This window comes from Juglans microcarpa x Juglans regia, chromosome 2D, assembly GCF_004785595.1.
Source record: "Juglans microcarpa x Juglans regia isolate MS1-56 chromosome 2D, Jm3101_v1.0, whole genome shotgun sequence".
NCBI lineage: Eukaryota > Viridiplantae > Streptophyta > Magnoliopsida > Fagales > Juglandaceae > Juglans > Juglans microcarpa x Juglans regia.
In genome coordinates, this window is record NC_054596.1 from 15331196 (window position 1) to 15344421 (window position 13226).

A 13226-nucleotide genomic window follows, 5' to 3' on the forward strand; every position below is an offset into this window, starting at 1 on the left:
ATTTACATTTATATATTTATAATTAGCAAGTATGAATCAATCAATCAAATATTGTAATTCCATGCATGCTGACAGTTAATTATACGATTACGTATCGGCCATCGAAATCATCAAACCTCATCATCAGAATCTTCGGCCGGCTGTTTTATTTAACTCATCCTCTTCTACTGTACTTGCTTCAGTGATCCACAATACTATATTACATATATCCCCAAAGTATAATTATAAATAAAGAATAATTAATCTTGCAATAACTTTGAGGACGTGCCACCTAACCCTACATATAAATTACATGGATGAATATTGTGGCATAGAGGAATGATATTTATAGTCGTTGAGTGTGTAATCGTCACGTAATTTATTTAAAAAAATAAATAAATATGGGATACTTATGAAAAAAAATTAATTTTTTAATAGTAGAATCTACTCTTTTTCAAAATGATTGCACGGTGTTAATGCACTCTACGATTTTATATAACATTATTCTTTATGAATAGAATAAAAAATCCCAAATTGACGCGTGATATGCTTGGGAAAGAAAACTATATTATCCAAGTTTGGGGTTACTAATTACTATCCCATTGAAAGGCCCTAAAAAAAAAAAAAAAAAATTAGGAAGACTGTCTACTTACAATATAAGGAAAGAAGCCAATTATATGGTTTGAGAGAGTTTCTTATGATCTTGCCCATGCCCAGCTGGAAGGAAGTAATCATTTTCATGCAGTTACTATACAGAACTAGATTTTTGTTGTTGTATTCTCTATTCAATTACTTATTTCTACCAAGAGGGAGAGATAATGGAAAGAGAAATAATAATTGTAGTTGTGAGTGCGCAAGTAGCGTACAATCACTTTAAAAAAATGAATAAATAAGGGACCCGTATGAAAAGAAATTAATTTTTTAATAGTGAACTTACTCTTTTTCAAAGTTATTGTACGGTATTTGCGCACTCCACGACTATATGTAGCATTACTATGTCCTACAAGAAATCAGACATTTTCTAACGATTTTTAGATCGCTGCAAAAAAAATCGCTGGGAATAGTCCTTATTTGCGGCGATTATTAATTCGCCACTGAATTCCAACGTAATTTATAAAACATTTTGAATTGGAATTCACGATTCATTTATTGCGGCGATTTTTGAACTATTGCGACGATTTTTTTCGTTGCAAAAATGTTTTTACTATAGCGGCGAATTAAAAATCGCCGTAAAATTCGTAAGCCATGTACCAAATTTATGAGGCTATTTCCGGCGAAGTTCAGTCGCCGCAAATGAGAATATTGCATCCATTTTCTTAATTGCCGCATGAGCTTCGCATCTTGAGCGGCGAAAGTTTATTTTTTACGGCGATAATAACTCGCTGCAAAACTCTTCCAAAATTTAATTCACCCGCCTTTTGCCCTTGTTCATTTCACTCCAGCCGCTCCTCCCTCTCTCTCCAATCCGTCTTCGTCTCTCGCACGGTGCGCAAAAAACCTACAGGTATTTCTCTCTCTCTCTCTCTCTTCATAGTAGACCCTCTCTCTCTCTCCTCTACAAATTTTTCGTGGGTTTGCTGCTGCACATTTGTGTTCATTGTTGGAATTCTGAGTTGCCGATCGGTGGTAAGGCCCTTCTCCTTCACTGCTCCTCACGAACACACCCACACCCACATTCACTTCAAGTTAATTTGCACTCCCATGAAATTTCTGTGAAATGAATTTTAACCCGTGCGTGTCCGTGGGTTTTAGGGATTTTTCCTACATTTTGTACGGGGTATCCTTTATTTTGATATTTTCCATGTTAAATGGCTAGGTATATACGGAGGGGAAAACCAGAATTTGGTTTTGTTCTGTTTGAGTCCGAGTCTCTGAAATGGCCCAAGTTTGTAGAGTTTGATGATATTAATGGAAATGTGCTAATCTACTCTGCACAAGACAGGTACTTTGTCGATGTTTATACAGTTTATTTACAGTGCCAAATGCACAATTATTTTGTGGATGCTAACAAGCCCTTAAAATGAATATTGTCAGTATATACAAGGTGTTTGACCTGAGAATTTGGGTTTTGAGAACTTTTGGTTGAAATTGATGTGAACTTTATAATTCTTTTTGTTATTTGTTTTGCTTGCTGTTTTTATGCTATGTCTACCCATAAATCATGCTTATTTTCAATTTTTAGTTTGAAATGTTTAAGTTTTTCATTTGTATTTATTTGTTTGCTTTTTTGGGTTGATGAGTTTGTGCTTTTTTATTTTTATCTTTTGTAAGTTTGTCATTTTTATTTATTTATTTGTTGTTTCCTGTTTCAAGTTTGATGTGAGAAACAGAGTAAATTTGTGAGTCTGTGTTGAAATTGGTGTGATGATTGTGAGCACCAAATGTTATGTTGTCATGTGTTGGTATAGCTAAAGTTGAAGTTGGTTTCATGAAATTCTGCTAATGAAATTCAGTTTGTTCTTGCAGGCATAGCTGAAGTTGGTGTGATGATTGGAAGCACCACGTTGGTGACACTTGTTATTGGTTTTATGTCTCCCACTTGTGCAAAACCTTACACATTTATTTTGAATGATACTAATTATATATGCATGGTTTCTTTCTATAATTCATGATCAGCAGTACACATTCATTCTCAGGTTCAAGCTATGCACACAAACAGCAACCATGTTTTACTTTTTCTTGAATTTCTACTGCTGTCTAGAATTTATGTAGTGAGTTTCACCTTCCATTTCTCATATCTTGTGTATTTGAGTGGAAAATCATAAGGAAAGAAGGATCTATAAATAGGTTTAAATCCACATGTTAGAGTTCAAAGTACATCAAACAATTCCTGATGTCTGCTACTGCATGAGAATCATGTATGTTAACAACGTTACTAACATTTCTGATTTTTGTTCACATGAAGGATAAGGATCCATTGAAACCTAAGCATCCAATGTCAACATTCTTCTTGTTTACAAATAGTAGCCAAGTTGCACTGCTTGCGGAGAAGAAGAATGTTTTAGAGGTATTTTATTATCACAATTCTCATTTTCAATATTATTCCATTTTTTAAGCCACTTGCTCTCCTCTAATTTGATGAATTTTGGCTTTGTAATAGGTTGTAAGGATCAGTGGTGATGAGTGGAAAAACATGATAGAAGAACAGAAATGACCTTATGACGAGGTTAACAGTTAACTCATTTTCAAAGAAAAATTTTGTGCCCCTAGTAATCATGGCTTAAATTCCTGTTTAGCTCGAGTCTCATTATTCTCTCTATTTAAAACTTATAGATGGCAAAGAAGAATAAGGAAATGTATTTGCAAGAAATGGAAGCTTTCAAGTAGAAGAAAGAATAAAGAAGCTGTTAACCTCATAAAGGAAGAGGAAGAGCAGATGAAACTTCATAAGCATGAGGCCTTTCAGCTTCTGAAAAGTGAAGAAGAAGGAGAAAACTGAGAATATAAGCAAGGTACGTTAACAAACAATCATAAATTTCTTTTTTTTTTTTTGTCTTTAAGTGCGAAAACTTTTACTGCTGCTAATATAGTTCTCCAATGTACATAAAATGAATGAAAATCGACAGAATAAGGAGCAGCAGTAGAAGTAAGACAAGAAGTCTAACTCTTGATTATATTTAATGAGATTTTCTCCAATGTTTTGCAGTTTTTAGATTTATGCACCTGTTTTGCTCTCACTTGAGTCTTTCAGGTTGTTCTTGATGTTAAAGAAATGCAATCTTTTATTTTTTTTGTCTCAATCTTATATTTTATTGTCACAATATTTTTTTTATCTCTTTCATTGTAATTGTTTTGTCAGCCTCTTAATTTTTTTGTCAGCCATATTCAAAGACTACTTGATAATTACCTGTCATCGACTAGGATCAGATCAGTGAGAAATGGTCGAGGTAGCATAGTTTTGATGATGGGTTTTCTTTTTGTGACATCAACTTGTTTAGAGTGTAGTTGAACAAAGACTATTAGAGTGTAGTTAAAATGACATTTGACAGCTTTTTAGTAACTTGTTGGAACCAAATTAAATGAAGAGCTAAAGCTTATAAGATGGTTGGTTTTTGTCCCTTATTTTTAATAGTTTTTCATGCAAACAAATAACTTTGGTTGAGCAAAAGATGCCAATGAAAAATGGGAATGAAATGGACTGGCTGAAGAAGCAAAACAGAGTGCATAGCAGAATTTTCTGCACTACCATGGACAGCCAGTAGCTTTAGTACTTTCATGCTCATTTTCTGCAGACTGGTTGAAGAAAGATGAATGCTCATTATTCCTAAACGGGCAATTATATTGATATTTAATTTACTCACATCAACACATGTTTGAGGATAGGTAAGGTTGTTGGGTCAGATGGGGTTCACTCCCATCTTGTTGAGCCACATAAAAAATTTACCATATATCCAAACATTTGTCTTTACATTCATGTAATTAATTCAATACCCTTAGAATGAGTGTTATATTGATCTTTGTGTGCGTTCCAAAAGATTGGTTGTGTTGACAGATTTCAATGAAAAGTTTATGAATTGATTTGAATATTTTTTAGCTAAGGTGAATTACCTTAATAAAAAAGCTGCATGCCATGCATTAGTTATAAATTTGAAAGGTTTTTAAAAACATAAAAACCCATAAAAATCTTGAGATTAGGGATATGTATATATATAATATATGTATATATAGATATTGTAGCTTATGCCAATGTACGTTGCTCTTGCCACCAACTGTTCACTTGGTAGTTGTTGGTCATTTCATGTCCAATGAAACTGTTACAATCCAGGTAAGTTATCAGTACTTTTTCATTTCTTCTTTTTCTTACTTTTTGCTTTTTATATATCTTTCATCATTATTCTTTCTCATTCTTTAGATGTATGCTATATTGCTGGCCGCTTGTCCTTGGATTCAATATTTTATAATACTACTTTAAAATGAGTTTTCCAGGATAATATGGGTAAAAGTAGTACAAAAAGCACCCAACTAGCACTAAATCAGGGCATCTTATAATGTATTGGTGGTGGGGTAGAGAGACACTTGTATTCAGTTGGATACCTAAAATATTATATGAGCATTCTAGGCGTTTTCAATATAAAGCTTTAAGGTAACTATTTGTTCTATCTTATTGCAAGTTGTAAAGTTTGTCTGATTGACATTTATTAATTTATTCCAAAATTTTCATTTCAGCTTCTTTCTTGGGGCTTGGAGGGTCTTACTAGAAACAATGAGACAGTTAAATGATGTGTTTCATATTAGATGTGTTTCTTCCTTTGGTTTGTTGCTTAGGTTCTCAAACAAGTAACAATCTATCCACTGTTTTCACATTGAATGTTTAAAAAAAGTTACCACTAGTGTATATATGTGTTTTTATAACATTAAAAAAATAACAATTTTTCTTTTTTTTTTATATATATAATAATAAAAAAAAATAAAAAAAAGATGCACAAGGGGGAACTTGAGGGCTGAGTAGCAGCACCTTTTATGATGTTGTGTATCGAATGAAATATCATTACAAATTTAGTAAAAGTTTACTTATAGACAAATGGTTTTCAAGATTTAATAAAACTTTTAAGTTCGTTTTTTATCAGCTTGTCAATGTTACTTTGCCATTTCTACTGCTTTTTCTACTTGAGGTGTATATATGTAGACACACTCTTTATTCCTTATCAAAAATATATATACATACATATGTGTGTGTGTGTGTAAATCAGTGTTATAAATAACCTTATAAGCTTTTAAACTTGTTGATATTGGAAAGTAATGAAGAATTGTTTCAAGGTATATTTCTACGGATGCCATTGCATCTCTTTTGATATATTGAACTCTAAAATATCAAAGCCTGTCCTTACACCTTCTAAAGTTGTTGACTATTAATGTATCACACTCCCTGCTTTTATTAATGGTGAACGCGCTGCTGCTTTAATATCACCTTCTAAAGTTGTTGAATACTTCGTTTTGCAGACTTCGAAGCTGACTGTGGCTTCAATTCAAATCTCATCATATTGCTGCTGGAGCTGTCTTCCTTACTGCTAAGTTTCTGAATTTAGATCTTACTTCTTATCAAGATATCTGGCAGTAGTTACAAACAACACCAGAAATTATTCAAGGTATTGTAGTCTTGTGGTGATTTATTTCCTGAACTTATCCTCAAAGCTGATTTATTATGCATAGTTAGGTGAGCTTTTGCAATCTTTGAAACTGAAACTGAAATTTTCTTCAAGATGCTCAAAGAAAAACTTTGTTCGAGTACAAAGTTTTTCTTTTTTAATTTTGTAGAAGAGTATATCAACTTGTAGTAAGCTTCATAAAACTTGATGAAGTCCATATTGAAGAAAATCCCATTCCCATGTTGTGGAAGTCAAAGAAACAAATGAAGGATATATGATTTTATATTGTATATAATTCATTGTAGCGGAATGTGCTGCCTAAATAGTTTGGGATTATATTGTGAGATTTTGTGCATTATGTTCTGTATTTCCTTAAGATTTTTCTTTCATGCCAAGTTGATGATTGTGCCTTTATTGTTAGGCTAGTTTCACTTAGTTTTTACCCTTGTCATTGAATGGGTTCCTGTGTTCATTTAATTTGTAGATTTTTTATTTATTATTTTGTGAAATATCTTTTCCGGCCATGAAAATTCGCCGGAAATACTTTTTTAACACTAAACTTATTATTTTTTGCCGGCATTTTAGGGTATTTGCGGCGAATAATATTCGCCGCAAAAAGTTTTCCCACTGATTTAATTGAGCGACGGATATTATTTTTTGCGACGACTATAATTCGCCGTAATTGATGAATTACCAGCGATGTTATGATCGCTTCAACTGAGTTCACAAAACCAATAACTCAATTGCAACGTTTTAAAAATCGCTGGTATTGATCTATACTGGCACATTTTTATCGCCGCAATTGTTATTTCAAAACCATTTAGTCAATTGCGGCGATTTCAAGAAATCGTTGGGAAATGATATTTCCGGTGATTTTCCCTCTTTTAGCTACAATATTAAATCGCTGGAAATAATATTTCCCAACGATTAACAACTGAATTGTATCTTGCAATTGCGGCGATAAAATGTACTATTTGTGACAAATAAAAATCGCCGGTAAAGAAAATCTTTCCCGGCCATTTTTGGCTTCCGTTGGAGTAAATCAAAAGTGGGGCTTTAATACCGGCGAACGTCCAGCGATTTATAAATCTCTGGAAAAGGTGATAGGCAGCGATTTTATCACCTTTCCAAACGAAAATAAATCGCTGGGAAAGGTAATTCCCCTTGTAGTGTGTCTTATTTGTTCTAGCAGTAACACATGACAAGCTTTGGATACATGTGGTTGCAAATTGAACCTTTTAAATGTTTCTTTAAAACAATTGTCCATACAACCAAAGAAAATAAGTAGGTTTTATTTGTTAGTATTGATCAAAGTTATATCTAGATTACGAGAAGTGTTAAGTTCACAAAGAGATCTCACAAAAGCAAAATTTACAAACTGTTAGATTTTTTTTACAATAAAAAGAGTTTCACAATTTGATGTACATAACAAATTACATCAGGTTGTGGACTTCAATTTTATGAAATCTCTTTGTAGACCAAATAGTTTTTCTTGAATTGAGAGGGAGAGGGAGAGGGAGCGGGAGAGGGCTGTTTAGGCTTACAATCACATCATTCACGATGTGGTAATTGGCAATCCAATAGGACAATCTATTCTGAACCACCCTTTCCCTTGCATTTTTTTTTTTTTTTTTCAGAGGAAGGGGGTAAATCAAAAGGGTAGTTTTAACATAAAGACAAATGCAATGGGTTACATCCACTGCAGCCAAAATTATCGACCTCACAAGACTAGGAAAACCCGATGCGTTCTCTAGCCGGCAGGGACAACATTTTCAAGTAATAACTCCAAGTCTTTCAATCTACATGGATAGTTTGTAACCTATGTAAGCAGTCTGCAGGTGAAATAACCAAACATTTCAACTATATATAAATGAAATACCATACCTGACATCACTCAAATCAGGATAGATGGCTATTGCATCTTTAAAATCCTGCTTTAAATGAAAAAGAAAGAAAAAACGAGTGAGCCATGATCTCGTGAAACAACTATCTCGCTATCAACCTCCAACATATGTAGGATATCATGGCTGTAATTTTCTTTGCTTAAGAGCTAAAGAGGGAAAGGTCGGACCTGGTCAGCTGTTGAAGATGTGTAGGTAATCACACACGACATTCCAGCTCTTGTAGCTGCCTGCAAATATAGTTTTTTACTTCAGGGTTTATCATGGTTCAATGTGTAATGCCCAAATAAGAGATTAAAATGTGGAACAGTAACTCAAAATTGGGGGTTCACTGTTCTCCGAGGTTTTAACTGTTCTTTCAATGCTAATGAAGGTTTGTACCTGTTGAGGCACGCCACTTATTAGTTAAAAGCTTTTAGATTGGATGTTCTAACATCATCAGAGCACAAGCCATGCCCTGGTATTTGTTTTGGTTTCAATTGGATCATTAACTCTGTTTGTTTTGATTTTGGTGCAATTGAGCCTGGACATAAGAGGGAGTGTAAAGGAATCCCGCATCAATAGCCTGTGTTTGGTCATGGGTATATGTACTTGTTGGCCATATTTACCCTCTAGCCTTAATGTTTGGATTGGATGCTCTAAAACTGTAAACTACTCATTCCAAGCAGATAAAAGTAACTGATTATTACAAATCACAAGATCTACCTGTAGTCCAATAATGCTATCCTCCACTACCAAACAATCTTGAGGTGAAATGCCTAGCCTCTGCAAGGTATCAATTTACAGTTAAGGCACGATATGTTCCAAGCAATAGAAAGCAGAATCGCGAAAATTACCTTGGAAGCTGTCAGATAAATCGATGGATCGGGCTTCTTTTCCTTCACATCATCACCTGCAAGCCATTAAATTTAATATTATCAAATCTATATAAATGGACTAGAATTGTAAACAAATAGACATCAAAGGGAAATTGGCTTGCTTTGCTGATAGACTTGAACAAACAGAAAGGAGTGACAATTTTGAAGATACAGGTGCAGAATAATTAACAATAACACAAAGTGAACAACAAAAGTGTGAATGAGTTCCAAGTGCTTTACATGGATGCTCTCATGCACATGTGTCACATGCATACGAGGATGAATTATACAGATATTCAACAAGTCTCTCAGGTATAATATGCCCAAAATACATTGAATATTCCATTTCAAAAGTGGACAACATACCCGCAAGGAAGCAATCGAGACTTTGAAACCGCTCCTATGATAAGGAAAACACAAGAGAGATGAATACATGTTTCTGAAACAGAAAAGTACAAACTATAGCAATAATTAAATTCTAAAGAAACAACTTACAATTCCTATAAGGCTTTCGAGACATAGTATAACCGAACTTTTAGTTGCTGCAGAGCAAACAGCTAATTTTCTACCCTACAACAACAGTGAGCAGAAAAGACGGTATCACTATGAATTAGCACAGAAGTTGCTCATACTGAAGACAAAGCAAATGCAAAAGAACAAATCTAGAATACATGGACTAAGCAGTTAAACCTATGTGTAAAATGAGAACAGATGATCTTGGAACCCAATTACAGATCATCAAGAAAATGCAAATGCATCGAGTTCAATATAACGTGCAAACACAATTGCATTTAGATGGTAAATTTATCTTACAGCAGCCCTGGCCTCATCCATCAATCTCAAAACCCCAGGTCTAGGTTCCACCTAAAGAAAAAAATATCAGTCTGTATTTCTAGTTGCCCATCAGCTTAGATAATAAAACGAGAACAAGAAGAAAATTAGAGTACAAGAAACGTAAAATTTCTCCTTACAGTTCCAGATTTGATTATTTCTTTGTACCTTTCAGTCTTCCAATCCTACAGAACCATAAAAGGATCAAATATGGCATCAGCCTGAACTTCAAGTGAATCTATACAACGTATGGAACTGTTAACTTATTTACCAGTTATTTGTTGTATGTTTGTAGATGAACTGAAATTCAATGGATAATTTCAGACTCTAGAGCTTCTATGTTATATACCATACTTCTCGAAAGAGAGAAGACCAAATTCCGTTGACAAAGTATAAACGCTTTGGAATGAGTTGCCACCTCATGAAGAAAGATTCTGAACTTGAGGCATCCAATTTTACTTCGAAATCCATTTCTATAAGTCTACTTCGTGGTAATAAATACACCATTCAGGAATCTCTAGTTCTTGTTGAACTACAAGACTTATTATCCATTCAAGGTTAATGGAAAATAAGAGTAATATAATAAGTACTCACACGTTCTCACTATAATTTTTATTCAGAACAAAGAAATAAATCGAGAGTAAAGTTTTTCGGAAGGTTTAATTGCCAAGCCATTAATATTTACTCAACTAAGGCAACAGCAACTCTAAGATTCATCGATTCAACTTCTTACTTCATTTTAACTCATATTTCTTTTCCCAGAATTCGAGGCATACTTCAAGATCATTTAATAGCTTCTCTCATTCTCAATATAAAAGCTCATGCATTTAGTATCTTCACTTTTTCTCAGCAGCCAAACAAGTAATATAGTAATTGAAAAAAAGAGAGAGAAAGAAGATACCTGAAGAGTATCGACCAACTTGGCTCGGTCCTCATCCGCCTCTGGAGGCTTCTCGAGTATCGTCGACGATGGCCACCCGTTCTCCCCAAAGTACCTTCACAATCCCATACCCCAAACCAATCAACCAAACAGAAAAACCGAAATATTGTAAAATATATATTAGAGAGAGAGAGACAGAGAGACAGAGACAGAGAGAGGGAGGGAGAAGGTAGAGACCATCGCATTTTGGGCTTGCCGCCTCCGATGCGGTTCTGGAGGTCGTCGTAGAAGTCGGAGTCCCAATAGAGAGGCAGTTGTGATTGAGAGGAAGAAGGGCAGCGGACGTTGAAGTGAGCGAAGGCGTCATTGTAGGCCTGGCGGTGCAAATGCTCGGATTCGAGTATCACGCCGTCGCAGTCGAATACCAGAGCTCGGAGACGATTAGAAGTCGATGATGCCGAAGCCGAAACCGAGACCGAGAGCGGTTTCTCGAAGGGGAAACATTTACGGAGGGTTCGAAACCGAAGAGTAGTGACATGGAAGAGAGGATTAGGAGGAAGAAAGCCAGGGGCAGAAGAAGAAGGGGAAGAGGGGGAGAGAGTGGTGCGGGAGTGCATTATCGTGCACGCCATGGCTGTGTGGCCTTGGGGCACTGCCTCTACTTTTAACGGATTTAACGACCTTAATTATGGACCTTTAAATATTGGGTTACTCGATCTATATGTATATTCTCTATGAGTTTTATTTGAATCGGATATTTTTAAAAAGAAAATGTTAGGGTTACTGGTTACTACCTCTTACTACTTATTTATTATTTATTTTATATTTAATTTTTTTATTAATTTTTTATTTTATTTAATAGTTAAGGAAGTGACTATTAATAAAATTATATTTTTTTTAAGTTTTTCTTAATAGTTAAGGATATTAAAAAATACTTAAAAGAAAATGATAAAAAAATAAAAAAATTTAAAATGAATTATGAGTAGTAAATAGATAGTAATAAAATAGTAACTCTATCACTACTCTTTTTAAAAATCAAAGTTGGTGTCACTATACGCTATTAGTATTATTGATATAGTACGATTTAATTTATAACATTTAAATTTACAAATTTTTTTTACAAATTAAATTCTATCCCATTTACATCCTACGTACCGATTTCATAATAGAACTTTTCTATTTTAATATCCGGTGAGAAATAATATATAACTAACTTTGTCGCGAATCTAGCTGTGAAGGCATATATTTGCTATAATCTATGAGTTAAATTTGCAAGCTGAATTCTAGTTCTCGAAAACTGATAAAAAAAAAAAAGGAAAACTGATAAAAAAAAAAAAAAAAAAGAAAAAGAAAATGGAAGATATACAAGGGCTTTAAAATCACTTCATCTCCACTAAGGTCCGTTTAGAACTTGAACTGAGTTGAGTCTAATTTTAATCTAAATCTAACATTTAAACATCTAACTCTCAAATCACTAAACTCATATCAACTCAAAATCTTTTTGCACCGTGGAGCACATAACTTTTTTTAACTCAACGTCTCTTTACACGCGAAACTTATCACATTTTTCAACTTTTCATAAATATATCAGCTGGTTTGAATTCAGAGATGAGATAATTTTAAATGAAAGTTGAAAAAAATATTATTATAATATTATTTTTAATATTATTATTATTTTAAAATTTGAAAAAATTAAATTGGGATTTGAAAAGTTGAATTATTTATTAGATTTTGTATGGAAATTTGATAAAGTTATAATGATGAGATGAGATGGAATGAAACACTTTATGAATCCAAACGGAGCCCTAAACTCATCTTAACATCCAAACACATCTAAACTCATATTAAGTGGGCCCCACAAAACTTATTCTACCATCTCAACTCACTACTACTAATAAAAAAACTCAACTCAACATTCAAACAAGACCTTAGTCATTAGGCTTAATGGATGGTATGGAGTTGGTTTGACTCATTATTGACACGATGAAAAGGGGATGAGACTCATTAACATTATTCTTTTGATCAATTTCTAATCCCTAGAGCAGAGGAAGCAACTTATTTTAAGGAAGTGTATGTAGGTCCCCATCACGGGCTCTTTTTTATGTTTGGTTGTTGAACTTAATTCAACTCATTTCAAACTAACTATTGATGAGACTCACTACTTTTTTAACTTTTCATAAAAGAGAAATGATTTGTACAAGTCCCAAATAGACAAGCCCCATACAAGCTTTTGAAAAAAAGTAGATCCCACTTTAAAAAGTGGTCCCACTATTATTTATTAGTGGGACCCATTGTTTTATAAAAGGCTTGTATGTGGCTTGTCTATTTGGAGCTTGTATCTAGCATTACTCTTCATAAAAAGATAAACTCATCTCAACCTACTTCATATATTTCAACTTAAAAAGTTAAACTCATCTCAATTTTAAAAAGTTAAACCCATCTCAATAGAACTCACAAAATACTATTATTTACAACTTAATTCAACTCATCTCAACATCTAAAAGTAGTCTTAACAGATGCCTCAAAGGATAAGAATGTGCTACTATGATCATGTCATACTAAAGTGTGCTAATTAAAATATAACTCATTTTGCTCCAATACTTTAAAAGAAAAGAGTATGATTACCCCTTTAATTTAATTTAACTCAGTTTGATCCAATTAATCTAGAGGTATTATGAGAATCAGGGTAGAA

General features: G+C 33.7%; 1 protein-coding gene across 2 annotated transcripts; it reads right to left on the bottom strand.

Moving 5' to 3' along the window:
• Positions 1-7421: 7421 nt before the first annotated feature.
• On the bottom strand, positions 7422-11219 carry LOC121250865 (haloacid dehalogenase-like hydrolase domain-containing protein At4g39970). Of its 2 annotated transcripts, XM_041150095.1 has the most exons (11): positions 10772-11217; positions 10556-10649; positions 9795-9839; positions 9637-9687; positions 9319-9393; positions 9190-9223; positions 8803-8858; positions 8672-8731; positions 8137-8196; positions 7950-7996; positions 7422-7864 (listed from the first exon to the last, which is right to left on the bottom strand). In XM_041150095.1, the coding sequence occupies exons 1-11, from the start codon at positions 11164-11166 to the stop codon at positions 7816-7818; spliced, it is 966 nt and encodes a 321-aa protein (XP_041006029.1). In that variant the 5' UTR covers positions 11167-11217; the 3' UTR covers positions 7422-7815. The 2 variants fall into 2 exon arrangements, with proteins under 2 accessions (XP_041006029.1, XP_041006030.1); XM_041150096.1 differs by lacking the exon at positions 7950-7996 and having other exon boundaries at positions 7422-7897; positions 10772-11219.
• Positions 11220-13226: the final 2007 nt, after the last annotated feature.